We start from the raw sequence: 19,321 nt of genomic DNA, 5'->3' as shown, positions 1-19,321 counted from the left end.
CCACGTGGAACATTCTATCTGTGGTTTGGGCCTGGGGTGGAATCTCCACGTGGCTCTTGCAAAGATAGATTCTAATCTACAAGCACCGGGGCGTCTGCAGCCCAGGTGGGCTGGCCAGAGCTCTATCATCCCGGAGGCAGGAAAACCTGGCCACTCACTCCGGACGGCTTTATGGGGTGTGCGGCCTGCACCCAGAAAGCCCCTGTGCTTGACTTAATGGTCCACTGTTGCTGCCTTGAAATCCTTAATAACTTTTGAATAAGAAACCGGGCATTTTCATTGGGCCCTGGGTCCCGCCGGTTACATAGCTGGTCCTGCTTACTTCCTGTTGTCTTCCCTTTAGTGGCTTTTGAATTTTGAACTATGGAGACTTACCTTTTCCATTTCATAACTAAACCTCAGCAAGGATAAAACCAGAGGACACATTTATTATTTGTTGTACACATTCAGAAACGGTCCATATGTCCGTCGTGGTGCCCGAGCTGCTGCACACACTCCCACACTCCATACCTCCGGCCCACAGCCCCCCCGACTCCCAGGAGGGCCGAGTGGGGTGCAGAATGCCAGCCCGGGAAAGACACGGACACAGCTGGGCTCCAGGCCACTGGCCCCCGTGCCGGGTCCATGCTACTGCCCGGGACAAGCCAGTTTTTACTCCACAGCTGGGGAGGGGAGAAGGGGCTCCTGACTCCCTCCCTGACCGCCCCCACTCCCTACCTCTTCAGGGTCAGGGGACACTGAAAAGTCAGAGACTAAGGTCGCCAGCTCTGCTTGCAGCGCAGGGAGGATACTTCTGTGTAGACAGGAGACTTCTGTGGCCATGAGGTCATCTTGGCCACGCCCTTGGAGGGAGCCCTGTCTACTCTCCGCAGCCAGAAGGAAGATTATGGCCTTAGGCTCTGTAGGGACAGAGAATCCATGAGCTCTCGAGGCCCCTCATTCTAACATTTGTCACTGATGTGGGTTTCTTGCTTGAATCACCGATGTTGCAGTTTTGCCCCCTTCTTACTAAGCTTAGGAAACTGGGATTCTCCTGCCCCACGAATCTTGAAGCGCTGACCTACCCAGAGCCCGCTCTTCAAGCGTCCTTGGAGCATCCCCTTCCCGCTCAGCCCGAACGAGAGAGCACTGCTGCCCTCTGGTGGCCAGTCAGCAGAGGCTCAAGGAGCCACCCAGGAGGCGGGGCTCCCTTCGCCGGCCCAGGGACAGCAGCTGTGAGTGCTCAGGTAAATGAATGTCCTTCCGCTGTTCCTAGAACACGGCAAGCTCATCCTCACCTGGGGCCTTGGCCCTTGCTGCTCTCTCTCCAGAATGTTCTCCTGCCAGATCTCAGGTGGCAGCCCCTTTCTCATTCTCTAGCCCTCAGGCCAAATTTTACCTCCTCAGGCACGGCCTCCTGGACCACTTCTCTATAAATTCTCTGTCTATTGCCCCTCGCCCCACGGGGTCCTTGTCTGTTTCGTGTGTCACTGGGTCTCCGTGCATCATAGGTAGTAGGGAGTCAAAACGACTTGTTGAAGGAATAAATAAACACATGTCAACAAGAGTAACTGAGATTTAGGTGGAGCTCTGGTCCTCAAAACCACACCCTGATGTGGGTGGGGCACATGCTACCCCATTTGACAGATGAATAGGCTGAGGCTCAGAGAGACTTATGGGAGTTGCCTGAGCACCCAACAAGGGGGAATGAGCCCGTCCCTGGTGGCTTTTCCTGGGCTCCTCAGTCCTATACTCTCAAGGGGACAGAGGGTGTCCCGGGCCTGGACAGCTGTGCGGCGGGATGAGGAGGGCCCCTACGTGAGGTCCAGACCGTCACTTCCTGGCCCTGGTTACTGAGGGAGGCTGAGTTGCACCCTTGTCCAGAGCTGAGCGGTGGCCCTGTGGGTGGCGGTGGCATGAGAGTCCACAGGGCTCTGGGACAGCGGCCTGTCTGTCTGCAGAGATGAGTGTCTGGAGCTGGAGCGTGTGTGTGTGTGTGGGGGGGGGGGGGGGGCGGTGGGCAGGAAAGCTGAGCCAGCGAGGAAATGGTGCCTCCTCCAGGCCAGGATTTCACGGTGACACTGAGTCGCATCAGGACTCCCAGGATCCAGCCCTGCGCTCACTTCTCTCAGCTCAGCCCGAGGGAGGGGCCGCCTTCTGACTCTGGGCCCAGCACAGACACAGGGCCCAGGGCTCTGCCACAGCGCCTGGGCCGGACAGGGCGGGCGTTGCAGCTGTTGGAGGCCGGGATGACCAGGCCAGGGCACGCCGAGTCTCTGGTGTCCAGAGAGGGAGGCTGGGAGGTCAGCAGCATCTTCTCGTGGTCTGGTCCTCGGGCGAGAGCTTGATGGAGTCTGTGAGGTAATTCTCCGTGTTCCGATACTGGGGAGGGAGGAGAGGAGTCAGGGTCCACCTCTGAGTGGCTGCGAGCACCACGTGCCCCGTCTCCTGGCGGCCGATGCTGCTGGCTTTGTGTTCCCTCCCTCGGGGCTGCTGGGAAACTGAGGTGACGTCTGACCCTGGTCTCCTCGCCCCCTTCCTTCCTCACCTCCTCCAGGGTCTCCCAGGAGCCCAGAGCGGTTGGGTGGCTGGTCAGGGACCAGGTGTCCTGACCTCTAAGCAGGTCCCCTAACTTCCCATTCTCTGCAGGGGCAACTGAGGTGACGTCTGACCTCAGCAGAGATGATGACAGCCTGCCCTATGCCTCGTTTCTGCCGAGACCTCTCCTCACGAACATCCCTACCCCCCAACCTTCTCTCACCACGGCCACCTCCCGCCCTCCCCACCCTCTGTCAATCCCATCCTTCCGTGTCCAGGGAGGCTCCGGACACAGACTCATGGCCTGTCTGCCCACCTCCAACTCTCCTGTCCCAACACGGCCCAGAGAAAGCACCCTCTCTCTTCCCCCCCCCCCCCCCCCACCGCTGGCCACTGCTCACGGGGGACTCGCCCACCTGGCTCAGGAGCGAGGGTGTGTGTGTGTGTGTGTGTGTGTGTCGGGGAGGGGGGTCTTCCTAGGAGACGGTCCCACATGCAGAGAGGTGGCTTTCCCTTCTTAAAGGCACCCCATCCCCACTGCGCCGCTGCTCTCAGTCACCGCGTCCCTCCCACAGCTGGTGGGCGTGTGCACGAGGGCGGGATGGGCGCACTCGCCCCGTGTGCAGCTGTGGCCCTGAGAAGGGTGGGCAGAGCCTCCGGAGTGGCAGGTGACACTGTGCCTGGAGGTGTGTCCCCAGTGCCCCTCTCTGAGGGGACAACTTCAAGGACCCTGATTTTCCCTCCTCCATGGCTCCCGGGCTCTGGCGGGGTGTCCCGCTGGTGAACGTCAACCAAACCCTGATGCCCTTGACCCTGGACCCCAGGAGGTGGTGTCAGGCTCACCTGCTGCACACTGATGATGGTGACCCCCAAGACACATGAGGAGGTCCCCTGATGCCCTGTCACTCGCTGTCACCCCCAGACTGAGCAGTAATTTAGCCTGGCGGCACATGGGATCGGCCCTTCTTCACATAGCATGTTTCATGGAGAGCTCCATGTCTCACTCCTCCCAGATAGGGTCCCGGGGCAGCCACCATAGTCAGCCTGGATGCTGGGCCTTGAGTATCCCTCAACAAATTCTTCTGAGTTATTAGAATTTTATTCGTAACATATATGTAATATATATGCCTGTTAAATCGCATATATACACTGCGTGGCCAGATTATTATGATCTCTGAATGCGTAATAATTTGGCCACGCACACACATTAGAGGCCTAGTGCATGAATTTGTGCATGGGTGGGGTCTGGCCAGCCTGGCCAGGGGGAGGAGACATGGGTGGTTGGCCTGCCTGCCTGCTGGTCGAACGCCTGGTCAAGGGGACAATTTGCATATTAGCCTTTTATTATAGAGGATAGGATATACACTGAGTGGCCAGATTATTATGCGTTCAGAGATCATAATAATCTGGCCACTCAGTGTATAATGTAAAGGCAGGATTAGGGTTGGGGGTGGGAGGAAGTCTCTCTGATGGAAAGCCTGTCCCCCCTGGAGATGAGAGAGGATCCCACACCTCAGATGAATCTCAGTCTCCCCTGTCCTCAGGAAGATCTGAGTCTGTTCCGTACAGACCTGACCGGGGTGCCCAGCTGACCCCTGTGGGAGCCCAGTCCTCCTGTGAGGTGCCTGAGGATGGACACGGCCCGAGTGGCCTGGGGCTGGGGCTCCAGCCTATGCAGCCCTGGGCACTGCCCAGCCCTCCAACGGGCCACTGCTGTGTGCAGGGCCCACTCACCCCACTGAGCTAATGGTAGCTAAAACCCTGACATCTCTGGACCTCAGAGCGAGGCCAGGTCTAGCCAGCTGCAGAGCCCCGCTCCTCACCCCCAGGCTGGGGCTCCCCGCCCTCTCCCAGCAGCACCCCTCGCACCGCCCTCTGCAAACACTCCGGGCCAGTGTGAACCAGCACACGGCTTCCGGGAAGGAGGGGAGAGGTCCTTGGAGAAAATGTCTTAGAAAATTCTCCTTTGACCTTAAAACATAGATTTTCAAACTCCAATTTCACCTTAAAAATCCATGGGAGTTTTACATTCTATGCCCTAGCAGACACCAGGACCTCCTGGTTCATAGGTCGGCGCTCAACCACTGAGCCACACCGGCCGGGCTCTATCCATCTTTTTGACTGGAAAATGCCAGCAACTCCTGCAGGTTTGATATTCTACTTGGACAAATACTTGGCACCATAGGGCTTCTCTCCCACCAAGGAGGATTGAACTAATCACATCTCAAAACTCTTACTAATTAGAATCTCCAGGGGTGGGGTACAGGACGGCATTTTTTTTTCTTCTTTTTTTAGAAATTCCACAAATGACTTTGGTATCAGCCAGATGGAGGGGCCGCCGACTATACACTCTAACGTAGCTTTGTGCCTCTGGCATCCTGTGGTCCCAGAGTTGGAGTTCTATTGAGCCCATTCAGCAAGTCATTAAGGATTACTCGGTGAGCAATCCTGCCCGCCCACATCCCTACCCGTATCCAATATGTTCTTTTCTGGAAGCTCCCGAGTTCCCCCATCCTAGGAGCCCGCCCGGCCAAGTGCGGCCTCCATAGCCACTCACCCTGGACAGAGCTCGGCTGGCCAGCATCTCGAAGGCTTGTACCACGTTGATGTCATTCTTGGCACTGACTTCAAAGTAGGGAATGTTCTTCTCTTTACACCAGTCCTGGGCTAGCTCCTGTGGCACCTGAATGGACCGAAGAAAGGATCACTGTTTCTGTAGCATCATCCCCACCATCCCTACCTCCATTCCCACTTATTGAGAACCTTCCAAGTGCCTGTAACTTGACACGTGCTATTTCTTAACATAAATGCGAGATGGCTATTGTTAGCTTCGTTTTCCAAATGGGGAAACTGAGGACTAGAGAATAAAAGAATTTTCCCCGAGCGTTGGGGCTGAGCAGGATTTGAACACAGGCCTGGCCGAACTAGAGCCCCGTGCGCTGTGCTGCCTTCCGGAGGCCTACACGAGGGGCGTCTTCCTGCCATTGGCTCCTTCTCCAGTCCCTTCAAAAGGAGCTGGACATGACGGACACTGGGCAGGGACGGAGGACTCTCTTCCCATGAGCTGGCTGACCCAGGAGGCCTGTTGCTGGGCAGAGACTCAGGTCCCTGCTAACCCTGTTTTCCAGGGTAGAGTGCGAGGAACAGTTGATAAGCTCCTACTATGGGCCAGGCACTGAGTTAGACATCTTGTCATATTAACTTGTTTAATTCTCAATAACCCTGTGAGACGGGTCTTATTGGCTCTACTTTAGAGATAAGAGCACTGAGCCCTAGCCAGTTTGACTCAGTAGATAGAACGTTGGCCTGCGGACTGAAGGGTCCTGGGTTCGATTTTGGTCAAGGGCACATGCCCAGGTTATGGGTTCGATCCCCAGGAGGGGGTGTGCAGGAGGCAGCCAATCAATGGTTCTCTCTCATCATTGATGTTTCTATCTCTCTCTCCCTCTCCCTTCCTCTCTGAAATCAATAAAAACATATTTAAAAAAAAAATAGAGGTAAGAACACCGAGGCTCAGAGAGTTTCAGCGACTTGCCTCAGATCACACAGCTGAGAAAGGCCGGGTTTGGAGGGAGCCCCAGCGCAGTGCTCCCATGACATCTGAGCCGCCCTATGCAGAATGGTGCTGCTTCTCTGTCGCTCCTGCTGGACTGCAGGTGTTTTGAGTTCAGGCCTGAGCGAGGGGCCTGTGGTGGTTTGCAGGCCGGCCACGCCCCCTGGCAACTCAAGCGGAGGCCCTGGTATCTGGAATTTATTTTCCTTCTACAATTGAAACTTTGTAGCCTGGAGCAGAGCCAAGCCTGCTGCTCCCTCCAGGGTGGCAGCCATTTCTATGGCAGTTAATTCACCGTCTACAATTGAAACTTTGTTGCCTTAAGCGGGTGAGCCTGGCCAGGGTGTGCAGAAAGCTTTGCTTCCCCTGTTGCCGCCAGCAACCCTGGCCTGCTCTCTCAAGCTCCATTCTGCCGCCATTTGTTTGAATTTGTTTGAATTTGTTTACCTTCTATAATTGAAACTTTGTAGCTTGAGTGGAGGCTTAGGCCTGCAATGGCTATCGAAAGCTTGGCTTGCTCTGTTACCTGGGAAACCTTGCTCTCTGTGGCTGTAGCCATCTTGGATGGGGTTAATTTGCATACTTTCCCTGATTGGCTGGTGGGCGTGGCTTGGCTGGTGGGTGTGGCTTATGTAGCGGAGTGATGGTCAATTTGCACATTACCATTTTATTAGAGAGGATGGCTATTTATAACTTAGCCTCTGACTGTGGAAATAAACTCAGGGTGTGATACTTGGGGATAGGAGAAGTATGAAAGTTTTAGAAATGTTACTTCTATTAATTTTGCTTCTGGCTGACAATATACTACTAACATTTTATTTCTCCTCTTCACCCAAGGATCTGTTTTTATTGATTTTAGAGAGAGAGGAAGGAAGAGGGGAAAACAGAGAGGGAAAGGGGATAAAGAGAGAGAGAGAGAGAGAGAAGAGAGAGAGAGAGAAACATTGATTGGTTGCCTCCCATACATGCCTCAATTGGGGATTGAACCCCAAACTGGGCATGTGCCCTGACCAGGAATGGAACCTACGGCCCTTCGGTGCATGGGATGACACTCCAACCAATGGAATCACACCGGCCAGGGCTCCTATTACAATTTTGATGGTTCATCAGAGGCCAAAAGTTTGACAAAATTAATCTAATTTATGTAATTTTATTTGTGCTACTTTCCCATCTCATACATTTTAAATCATCAATTATATGTGTTAAAATTAGTGTGTTAAATACATCTTAAACTGCTACCAAAAATAAATAATATTTTCAGAAAACATAATCCCAACATTATGCCTCAGTGGAAAGTCAGAAAGTGCCTGCCTGGACTTAGAGCAAAGAATCCACAAGCTAGTGAAGAAATTCCTTGTAGCATAGATGCTAGCAGAGCTATTTTTTAAAACAATCTAACATTTTTTCCCCTCTAGTACCTTCTGTAGAAAGAGTAGGGATTTGAAAAAATCTAGGCCAATAATTTCTTTAAAATCATTCTGCCAACATATATTTTTTATTGTGGTAAAATATACATAAAATTTCAATTTCAACGATATTTAAGTACGCAGTTCAAAGACACTGAGTTCAGTGCAACTGTCACCCCCATCCATCTCCAGAACTTTTCCTTCATCTCAAATCTTAGCGATAGAGTTTTAAATATCTATTTTCTTTTTACTGAGTAGGAGACGCTCCCGTGTTTTCCCAGCCTGTGCCTTGGAGATAATAAGGAGGATAAGCCTCGCTCCCATTTATTAAGCTTGCCACATGCTTTATAGGCATCATTTCCTTTAATCCTCAAACAACCTCATGAACTCTGTGTCTGGCCCCCATTTCACAGATGAAGAAGCTGGAACGGGCTAACCACATGTCCCAGAGATGGGGTTGGGCTTGCCCGGGGCTTTACTGCTTCTTTCAAGCCTTCATCTTCCTCTCTCGGTAGCTCAAAGCTCATGCCCCCACCCAAGCTTGGACTGGACCCCTCCACCCTTTCAAGGCATCGCCTGTACTTCCCACCCTGCCAGTACCCCGTCACTCATTGAGCTCTGCAGTCTGGCGAGGCTTCCTCTCCACCTCACCCTGTAGCCTCCACCCCTCACAATAGCTTCCAATTCCTTCCCTCTCAACAGACTTCACCTTCTTTCCTCTTCTTTCCAGGGCCAGACCCGGGACATCTGAAAATAACACTAAATACAGCCTTCCACTCTGTGGCCGAAACCTGCGTCCCTTCACCCCCCTCCCGTGCTCATTCCTTCTGCCCTCCTCCTCCACCTCTGCTGGCCCAGCGCGCTGGCCCTTCCATCCACTTCTTGCTGCTCTTCTTTCCTTCATAGTTTCCAGTGCCCTCACAGACCTATGCTTCAGCTACTCTTGTCTGGAAAAACGTTAGTCCCAGGTCCCTCGTTCCTGGCTCTTCCCCCACACAGGGCCCTTGAAGAAAAACACAACACAGACTCCACCTCAATCTCCTGGTGTCCTCCTTCCACTAAGCCCTGAGTGTCACCCATCTGTTCTCGTCTTTGTCCCCAATTAGCCTCTTCACCTGTTTCTCTCCAGGTGACTGGTGAAGATTCACCATTGTTTCGAAGACTCCTACTTGGTTTTATCTCAAGAAGATGGTGCCTCTTATTTCACTGAGGAAAAAATCAGACTCTCAGTCTTGAACTCCCTCAACCCCCCACCCTACAATCTATAGGTATATGAAGCAGGATGTTAACTAAAGTGGAAGTTTTGGGGGCAGCACTACAATTGGATAGATGTCTGATATAAGGTGGGCTGGGAGACAGACTGCCCCCTGACCTTGTATATTTCCATGATATATGGAAATCATGACCAAGAATCCATGATTCTAAACCCCACACCATGGACACTAAAAGATTGAAAAGGAGGAGTAAAAAGGGTTTCCTTGGAGAAAGTTGTGTTGTGGGTGCACCCCCAAAAGACAGAGAAAAGGCAAAGCCTCACCTACACCCCAAAAAGGGCTTCAAGGAGGCCACTTGGAAAGCTTAACATTCAGCCCCTGGAGTTTGGTAGCTACCGTGGATTTGTGTCTGACATGCATCTGAGGGACCCAAAGCAAAAGGCAACAGGGCAGAGCACCTTTTACAAATCAAGTCTACCTCTAGTCTCTTCTCATTCGTAGGCAACGGTGACAAGAGCTCTACTCGATGCCTCTGCAGTAAACACCTACACAGAGTGGGGTCACTGCGGCCATGGAACAGACAAGCCATCCGGTGGTTAGCCAGATGATCCAGAATATGCTTAAGCTGATTTATTTAAAAAAAATATTTTTATTGATTTCAGAGAGGAACAGAGAGGGGGAGAGAGAGAGAGATAGAAACATCCACGATGAGAAAGAATCATTGATCGGCTGCCTCCTGCACGCCCCCTACTGGGGATAGAGCCCACAATTCGGGCATGTGCAACCGTTGACCTCCAAGTTCATAGGTCGACGCTCAACCACTGAGCCATGCTGGCCAGGCTATGCTTAAGCTAATTTAAAAATATATACTACTTTCTCAGAAAATTTGTAGATTCAAGTATTTATAACTGCAGGTCCCCTACCTGACCCTGGGTAGAAATACTGTTCTACAGGTTAATTCAAATTCTATCTGCCTACCTCGGATGCCTTAATTCTTCCACTCCCTGTCTCTAGACAAAACTGTCCTTCTCAGCTCAGAGCGTGCTATTTCTTGCCTTTGCTCATGTTGTTGTATCAACCTGGAAGCCATCTACCATAGGAAGCCCCTTCTAGATTTTGGCCTTAGTAAATGCACTTTCACAGTCTGATTTTTTCCTCAGTGAAATAAGAGGCACCATCTTCTTGAGAAAAAACCAAGTAGGAGTCTTCGAAACAATGGTGAATCTTCCCCTTTCCAAGGTCTATCACTATCATTGTATTTACCATATTGTATCATAGTTACCTTTTAAAGTGTCTGCCTCCACTACTAGACTGTGAAATTTTAAAGCAAGGACTGTGTATGATTCAGCTCCGTATGTGTGGGATCTAACACAGTATCTGGCCTATAGTCCGTGCTGACACAATGTTGGGTGAATGAATGAGTAAATCAATAAATGGTACCTGTCGGTCTGCCAGATCGATCTTGTTCCCCAGCGCCACCATGGGGTAGGACTGCTCCATTGGAATGATTTTGGCCAAAACATCACCCCGCCAGGTATTCAGAGCTTCAAAGGACTCCAGGTCAGTGACATCAAAAGCCAGGATGCAGCCATCGGAGCCTTTGTAGAATGTGGACACCATGGAGCGGAATCGCTCCTGTCCACCCGTGTCCCAGATCTGGAGGAAAAAGCAGCCGTCCCACAGGGCTGTGATGAGTGGCTGGAGGTTTGGCCTAACTGGACACATCATGTCAAAGCTTCCGTTTCTGGGTAGGGAGCAGGCAGCCCTGGCACAGGTGCATGTGGTCTTTTCACACACAGGGATCTTGACCCTGTCACTCTTCTACACTGCAGTATCTTGGCACTCACATTCATCCATGAGTACTTTCATATCTGAGCTCTCGTTTTTCCCAGGGCCATCAGAATAGATAATGTTATTCCCACCTGATAGATTTGGACCTTGGGAATGATTTGCCAAGGCCACTCACCAAATTTTCCAGTGACCTAAGACTAGAAGTAAGACTCCCCAACTCCTGTATTCGAGCTCATCCTTCTAGATCAGAGATCAGCAAAAAGTTTTTTCTGTAAAGGGTCACAAAGTAAAAATCTTAGGCTTTGCAGACCATACTGTCTGTTGCAACTACTCATCTCCGCTGCTCTACTGTGAAAGCAGCCATAGACCATTAGTAATCAAGTGGGCATGGCTGTGTGCCAATAAAACTTTATTTGCAAAACCAGCTGGTGGACCAGATTTGTCCATTAGCTGAAGTTTGCTGATGTCAGCTCTAAACCATTCTAGCTCCTAGTACACATTACTGTGAGTGGCTGTCCAGAGAATGTGGGGTGATTTTCAGGTATGAATGTTGAAGAGGGAAAGGGAGGGCCGCTCACCTGTAGCTTCAAAGTTGTGTCATTCAGTATGATAATCTTGGAGAGGATACTGGCCCCTAGCGTGGTCTGATAATCCTCAAAAAAGGTCTTGTGCACATATTGGTGGAGGAGGGAGGTCTTTCCTACACTGAGGAAAAACCCCAGACACATGTGAACACACATATCCACGCCATTCTCAAAATCTTACCAAGCCCCTCCTCTCACCACCATCTCTTCCCGAGATTCTGAATTTCTAACATTTGTGGTCCAAGGATCAAACACTTTGAGTAGCAAGGCACTAGGGAATGGTTTCTAGAAGTAGGAACCAGTCAAAGTGAGCTGAGAGGTTGAAGAGAGCTGGGTGCCAAGGTCAGGTCTTTAATTAAAGCAAAGGTCAGGTCTTTCCTGTAGGTGGCAGGAGGCAGGAAGGCAGATAGATGCTAAGTGGCTTGTTACCACAGAGCTTGGACCAGAAACCAGGTAGCCTGATTCCCAGCCTCTTTCTACTACTGAGCTCCCTTCCTTGGGTGGGATGCCCTCCCTAGTGCCACCTTGAATCAGAAAGATACCCATGGGAGGTGGGAACACAGGAGGTCTCACTACCCTTGGCTAGGGGCCTGCATCCCAACCTCAGACCCCAAGCAGAGCTTGGCTTCACTCACCCCAGGGCTCCCACGATGATGAGCTTCAAATCCACCTTCTTCCGGGGATTCATGGAGGGGCTTCAGAGCCTGTAGGGAAACAGAAGTCACCCACAATGCTGGCCAGAGTCCCCTGTGGCTGTTATCGCTGAGGCTGGCCTCTACTTTCTTCTTTTAGGTGTGCAGGTCAACTGCCCTGGGCCGAGGACTTGGGTGAGGTTGACAGGTGGATGACTCAGCTACCCGTACACACCCTCCCCCTCACTTCCTCTGGGGGCTTCCCCAAGGCTGGGAGGGTGGAGACCCCACAGGACAGTTGCATCTCTCACCTTTCAGCTCTGCCAGCTCTGATTTTGGAGGCAGCCTGGAGTGCCAGGAAGGCGGGAGGCGATTGAACAGAGGCCTCACAGACAGTCAAGCCTGGAGCCAGGGATGGAGGGCAGTATGGGAAGAGGAGATGGGGCAGGACAAGGGGTCCATTGTCAGGACTACCCAAGAGGCTTTGGATGAAAGAGTGCCCCGCCCCCAGCCTGAGGTGTTGCTGCAATTGCAGAATCAAAGGCTCTTCTTTGAGGCAGCTGGTGGGGTTGTAATTGGTACATGTTTCTGGAAAGCTACTTGGCAGCAAGTAGTGAGAGTCTTAAACATGTTCCTGCCCTCCACTTACTAGGAATTTGTCTAAGGAAATAATCCGAATGCAGACGAAGACTTGTTCAAGAATGTTCCTCAGAGGATTATTCATAAACATCCAACAGCAAAGAAGTGGTTAGATAAATTATGGCACACAATGAGATAGGGACAGAAATAGAATATTGGAAACCAGCTATAATTGTAAGAAATATTAATCATGCTCGGTTAACCGTGATTGTTTTGTTCTGTTTAAAGAAGGCACATTCTAACCTGGCTGGGAGTTGTACAGGGGACCTGGGAGCTCCCCTGGAAATGCGACCCATCCTCTCCATCTGGGAGCTGCCTATTGTCATGGAAAGATGAACAACCTTGTTGCAGAAACCAGAGCCGCCAGCCCTTTGAAGACCCCCAGCCTTTGCATACCCACAGACCTTTGCACACCCCCAGCCTGCATTACCTGTAAACTGCCCATTTGGTATATCCTTTTGCCTACTTTCCCATGTAATCTTTGTCCTTCTACCCAATATAAGCAGCTGGCTCATGGTGGGGGCAGAGCAGATTTTTGTGGATGACCTGCTGCTCTCCCATACTGCCAACAGTTTGGAATAAATGCTCACATAGGATTCAACCCTGTCTCTGCTGAAGTGGCTCAAGTAGTGACAGGTAGCCTAGACCAGTGGTCGGCAAACTCATTAGTCAACAGAGCCAAATATCAACAGTACAACGATTGAAATTTCTTTTGAGAGCCGAAAACCGACTTCTGCGCATGGGCCACGAAGTTTCAATCTCACTGTACGTGCGTGCCCACACGTGGTATTTTGTGGAAGAGCCACACTCAAGGGGCCAAAGAGCCGCATGTGGCTCGCGAGCTGCGGTTTGCTGGCCACTGGCTTAGACCACATTCCACTTGCTAAGACAATTATCTTCCCCCTCCAGACCCACCCAGAAAATTCTCTGCCCTGAAAAAGCCCGCCTAGAGTCCTTTAGAACCTCTGACTTCCCATCCCTGGGTGCTGACTCCATTTTGGGGCTTGGCCCATCTGGTTTTCCAAATGGTCTAATAAATCCGTCATTCTTTACCCTCTTCGGCCTTGTGTATACTTTCTTCCGCGACCCTAACACCTCTGGTTGAAAAATGCTTTATCTGCTGGAGTTGTAATTCACTAGATCACAAGAGCCTTGCCTGGGCATTCCTAGTTAGTGCAGTTAAAATAGAAAACTCTCAGAGGCCTAGGATTATTAGTGTCTCTCCATGCACCATGCCATTGCCCAAAGGTAAATTGAGGCTTTGCTCAGAGCTGTTGGTCCCAAGAGCCAGAGTTGATGGCACTGGACCTTCTACCCAGGAGAGCTGGGTTGGCGTGGTGGCCAGTAGGTCTTCTCGGTGGTTCATGCATTCATTCAATAAGTGCATACACACCTACTGTGGGCAGAGCCCTGCACTGGACACTGGAGGAGCACAAAGATGAAGCAAACAGGACTCTCCAACCTCCCACCAGTGGGTCATCAGGGGAGAAAGGACAGGGCAGTTACACCAGAAAGTGTCAAGTGCCCCAACAGAGGCACAGAGAAAGTGCTGTGGGAATTCAGTGAGGAGAGAAGCCGCAATTGAACTGGCCCCGAGGAAATGAAACGTGTGGTTGGAGGCTGGTATTTCAGGGGGAGGGAATGACCCTCTGAAAGGGGATGACCTGGGAGCAGCCGAGTGGAGAAGGTGAATGGTCTGCTTCAGGGAAAGATGCGGGGAAAGGTATGGAGAGAGGAAAGCCTGGAGGGATTCAGACGGGTCATGAAAGACCAAGGATCCTGTCTCCATCCATCCATCCATCCATCCATCCATCCATCCATCCATCCATCCAACATTTCCCATGCTCCAGACATGGGAGGAAGAGAATTCAAGGTATTCACTGGGGCTGGCGTTTTGTAATGGGTATCACTGTCCACAAAGAAACCAGCCAAGGGAGAAGTGGCTCAGAAGTTCCTGATAGACAGGCCTCTGAGCATCAGTTGCCACTCAGGAAGGGAAGTGGGAGTGATTGTGAGCTCTTCCCTAAAGGCTTTGGTGCAACGTGCTAACAGCTTCAAAGCCAATACTGTGCCTTAGAAAGGGAGTCAGAACGAAAGGAAGGCAGAGGGAAGTGGAAAAGAAGTCTGCGGGATGCTCTGCATCCTCTGTGTGGCTTAAGGAATCCTCCCAAAAGCCCTATGAGATGCTTACAAGTGAGGCTCAGAGAAGCCACACACACTGCCACTTGGTGCCCCTGTCAGAAGCCGGAGGGCTGGGTGGTGTGGGCTTGACCCTGTGCAGCACAGCTGTGTGCATACGAGCTGGTGTGCATACGAAGGGAAAACTATGTGGTATGTACAACAGAGGTTCAAAATCCAGTATGTGCGAAGCAGTCTACAGATAATCAAAGACAACATACAACATAAAAGTGGGCAAAGACTATAAACTATCCCAGTAGAAACCTTATGAATGACTAGTAGTAAGCTTTGAAAAGATAACTCAGCCTTACTAATTTTTGAGGACATGCAAGTTTTAAAATATCACTTTATCCCCCCACCGGAGTGGCAAAAAGTAAAAAGATTAATGATACTATTTAGTGTTGGCAAGTGTGTGGTGGTAACACTCTTGTATATTGTTGATAGAGTATGAATTGTCACAGTCTTTCTTGGAGGGCAATTTGACAAGATCAGAATTTAATATGTGCATATTTAGGTTCTAATTCTAGGAATCTATCCTACAGAAATACACATACTGTATACTTAAACACACATTTGTACAAAGATGATTGCCTAAAAGCATTGTTGTAACCTAAATGTCCATCAATAAGACACTCTCTATATAAATTATAATTCATTCATACTCTGCGTGAGAGTGAAGTAATGAAAGATATGATGACAATTTAAGTAAAAATAGAACATTTTGGCTTGGCCAGTGTGACTCAGTGGTTGAGCATTGACTTATGAACCAAGAGGTCACAGTTCGATTCTGTGGTCAGAGCACAGGCCTGGGTTGCAGGCTCGATTCCCAGTTGAGTGTGTGCAGGAGGCAGCCAACCAATGATTCTCTCTCATCATTGATGTTTCTATCTCTCTCTCCCTTCCTCTCTGAAATAAAAATATATATATTTTTATAAAAGAACATTTTGTATAGTATGATCCCAATTGTATAAAAACAAAAAACTACCTTATATATATGACTATATGTTTAATATTATATTTATGCTTGTTTGTATATACACAGAAAGCTATGGATAGAAATATTAAATGACTACTAGAGGTGGGGAAAGATAGATTAGAAGCTAGAGCTATTGTTTTATTTTATACTAGTGACCCAGTGCACGGATTTGTGTACATTGAAAGGAAATTAATTAGAAGGTGGCCGGCAGGGCAGGACTGGGCGAGACAGGCCAGACACACCCTTGAGCCAACCTCCCAGGGTCCCTTCTCAGCCGGAGGCACCTGGGGCAGTGCCGGGGCTTGATGGATATCTGCAGAGTGAGCGGGGTCCCTCTGGCAGGTGGGGGTCCCTCGGCCTGGCCTGCAAGGATCGGACCAAAACCGCTCTCCAACATCCCCCGAGGGGTCCCGGAGTGCGAGAGGGCACTCTGCAAAGTTGCTGTCATATAGGGTGTGGCACACAAATGCAAGCGTGCAGTAAACCAGATTCAAGCCGACAGTGCCCCAGCAACAATATAACCCACGGCCGAAGGTGGAATCGCACATCCCTCCTCTCTGGTTTCGGGGTGCATCACCCAAGAACTGCCGCTGCCAAGTCACTGCAGCTCAGCAGCTCCTGCATTGAGCATCTGCCCCCTGGTGGTCAGTGCGCATCATACCTACTGTCCAGTCAGCTGGTGGCTTAGCCTTTTATATATATAGATGTCATATTAAAATTTGTTACACAATCCTAAGTTGTTGCAATTAAAAAGTGTCAAATAAAGACATTTCTTTAAATAGAGCACAGGGGTGGATGGCAGTCCAAAGTCATACTAGTATAAGTGTGACTTCCTGGCAGTACAAATCATTCTGTGCCTGGGCAGGAGAGAGAGGCTGCCTAGGCTCATGGAGTGATCATGAGTTCTGCAATCAAGAGTGCTCATCCCACTGCTATATATACCTTGGGTTACTTAATCTTGGTGAGTCTGTTCCCTCGTGGGTAAAACAGACATCACTCATGCCTGTGCTTATTCTGCAGGGTGGCATGTGTCATGTTCTCATAGCAGGTCTGGTTCCCCAAATTGGGGAAGACTCAGATAAATGGTTAGCAACCAGGGGGGGGCGGGGGGCGAGGAGGAAGCAGATTTGCTGTGCCTGCCACTTTCTATGGTGTAAATATTCCCACCATGGCTTGTTTCAAACTCCCAGTGGAGCCTGCTCCGGCACCCTATCGGAAGGGCATCTAGTCCAATCTCCCACCCAGTGTTTGGGCCATCTCTCCGCACTCATGGAAAGATGGGCCAGACCTGCCTCCACAGAGCTTCTCCCCCAATGAGGGTGCATTTTTCCTGGGGGCACACAAGATGCTTCCTCTCATGCCAGCCCTTCTGAGGTGTAAAGTCCTCTCTTTGAGTTTTACTTGAGTATTTTCTCCTCCAGATCCTTGTAACTCACCTCAGCCTTGACTCTGAGCTCCCCTCACCCCACCTCCACCCATATTCCCTGCCCCTGATGTGCCTTTTAGGTGTGCTGCCACTGCGGACTCCACCCCCAACCTCACCCCCTCAGCCATTTGCTGAGACTGCTATTTAAATAGCCTGGTCCCTGGGCCCAGGATAACTGGCAGCAGCAAGAGGGTGACCAGGACTGTGACAGTGGCAAGGAAGGGCAGCTTGAGGGTAGACACTGGCTGGGCTCACCGAGGAGACGGGCACAGATTCCAAACGGTGACCTCCCATGCCCTCTGTTCTCTCCTGTGTCTGGAGTTTGGCAAAAGGTGTCCTTGTAAGCCTCCTCCTCCCCAGTCAGATCACTCAGTTGTTTCAAACCCGAGCATCCTCCTACAGGCCAGACTGAGTCAGCACCCTCATTGTTAAATGACGCTGAGAAGCAGGGTTGGAATGCAGGGCGCTGCCTTCAGTCAGCCCAGGTCCACACACAGCAGAATCTCGGGCCGCTGCTCTCCACTGCAAGTGACTAACTCGTTCCCCCGCTCTGGCCTGGCAGCACTTCTCAGCCCGGAGCCCTGCCCCTGCCCATCTGCCAAAAGTGAGTGTAGCTCAGTCCCTGGGGAGTAAGGAAGACTGAGTTGATTGCACACACACACACACACACACACACACACACACACACACACACACACACACACACACACCACACACACCACTTAAATATAAAAACCCTAGGTCTTGGGGCCAGTTGTCCAAGAACTCTTGGGCCTGCTGTGCTCTCACATTCCCACTGCCCTTCTCTTCTTATCCCACTGGCACCCACCAGGACTCACTCTTCTGCCCTTTTTGTGTTGAGTGAGGTGCCATTTCTGCTGACAGGGAGGGGGGATGAGGGAAACCAGTGAGCAGAGGGAGATGAGAATTCTGAAACAGGCAAGTCTCCCCACTCCCCTGGACTCTCTTTCACCAACTTCAGTGCCTGCCCTCTTCGATCCCGTGCCTTGGAAAATGCCAGATGTATCCACTTTAAAATGTAATGGGATTTACAATCTTGGGAGTAAAGTTTGTCTTTGAGAAGAGGCTATCTGGGGAGCACAAGGCTTCTTGCCTCTCAGGAAGGCTCACGACTCTGCCTTATCCACCTAAATCCTACAGGTCTAGACCTGCTCCCTCCGGGAAGGGCACCAACAGTTCTGGTTTCAGGAGGCTCGGCACTCCTGCTATTTAAGTTCTTTGGGAGTATGAGTGCCATCTCCCGAAGTAGACTGGCCATGCCCAGAGGGCAAGACAGTGCCTCACACCTCTCTGAATCCCTCCAAAGAGGCTGACATGTGCTGGGAATATTGAGTCTTCAATAAATAATCATCCATCCATTTCTCCATTTCTCCATCCAATTCATTTATCCATCCATCTGCATCTACCCATTCATCTGTCCATCCTTCTGTTCATTCATCCATCTATCTCCATTCATCCATCCACTCATCATCCTTCTATCTGTCCATCTGTCCAGAACACATGTACGATATGCCTACTCTGCATCAGCACTATGTAAGTTTGGGGATAGAGGCATACTGTCTCCATGGGATTTGTGTGGTGGGGGATCGGTAGGTAAGACCAAATAGATTATTTTTATTAATACAGAATGCCTAGCAATTATAGGGTACTCTGCAATTTACAAAATGCCATCATAGCCTAGTGGATTCCTGAGGCAAGCTGAGACTAGAACCCTGGTCTGTCTGACTCTGTTCATTGGCTCGCCCAGCATTGCAGAGCTGTGCTAAGAGAAATACTTATGATTTAGAACAAGAAGAGCACTTTCCTACTCCAGCGTTTCTCCCTTCCTGATGAGACCCTTTGGATGAGATGGCTCCGTCCCAGAAGATGCCCTGTTGATGTGTCAAGGGGACTCCTGGTGCTAGCGGGACTCAGCCCTCTCTAAAGACTCCGGTTTCTCACTGTTCTTCCTCTGATTGTGCCAGCAGCTGCATCGGACTGTGCAGAGCCCCTAGCTGGGCCCCAGTTCCCTGGGCTGGGCAAAGAGTCTTTTCTTCCTGGCTCATTGCCATACCCTGGGAGTTCCTCCTGCGTGAGGGTCGTTGAGCTGGATCTAAGCCCTCAGCTGCCAGATTCTAAGACGCATCCTTGCATCCCCTGTCTCCACTCCTTCCCACCAAAACACAAATACCTCCGGGGGTTGCTGGGACAGACAAAAGAAGCAAAAATAAACCTTCCAAGGCACTTACAGCTGTGGCTGCTTAGCATCCGGCCTCTGAGGACAGGCGGGAGTTCTCGCTGAATCTGAGGGGTCTCCTCTTAGATCAACAGTCTCAGCCGGGTCAGAGGAAAAAGGCTTTGGGAGCAAAAAGGAGTTGGTTGAGACCAAGCCAGTTCCTGCTGAG

The 19,321-nt window shown here is 50.7% G+C and overlaps 1 protein-coding gene across 1 annotated transcript; it reads right to left on the bottom strand.

Annotated features, from left to right (window-relative positions):
- Positions 1 to 1,997: 1,997 nt before the first annotated feature.
- RAB7B (RAB7B, member RAS oncogene family) lies at positions 1,998 to 19,321 on the bottom strand. The gene is made up of 6 exons (XM_008154189.3): positions 19,166 to 19,321; positions 11,701 to 11,769; positions 11,060 to 11,186; positions 10,131 to 10,346; positions 5,075 to 5,200; positions 1,998 to 2,361 (listed from the first exon to the last, which is right to left on the bottom strand). The coding sequence occupies exons 2-6, from the start codon at positions 11,751 to 11,753 to the stop codon at positions 2,284 to 2,286; spliced, it is 600 nt and encodes a 199-aa protein (XP_008152411.2). The 5' UTR covers positions 11,754 to 11,769; positions 19,166 to 19,321; the 3' UTR covers positions 1,998 to 2,283.

This window comes from Eptesicus fuscus, chromosome 22 (assembly GCF_027574615.1).
Source record: "Eptesicus fuscus isolate TK198812 chromosome 22, DD_ASM_mEF_20220401, whole genome shotgun sequence".
NCBI lineage: Eukaryota > Metazoa > Chordata > Mammalia > Chiroptera > Vespertilionidae > Eptesicus > Eptesicus fuscus.
The sequence above is the reverse complement of the archived record's forward strand: the minus strand, read 5'-3'. Positions and strand labels throughout refer to the sequence as shown.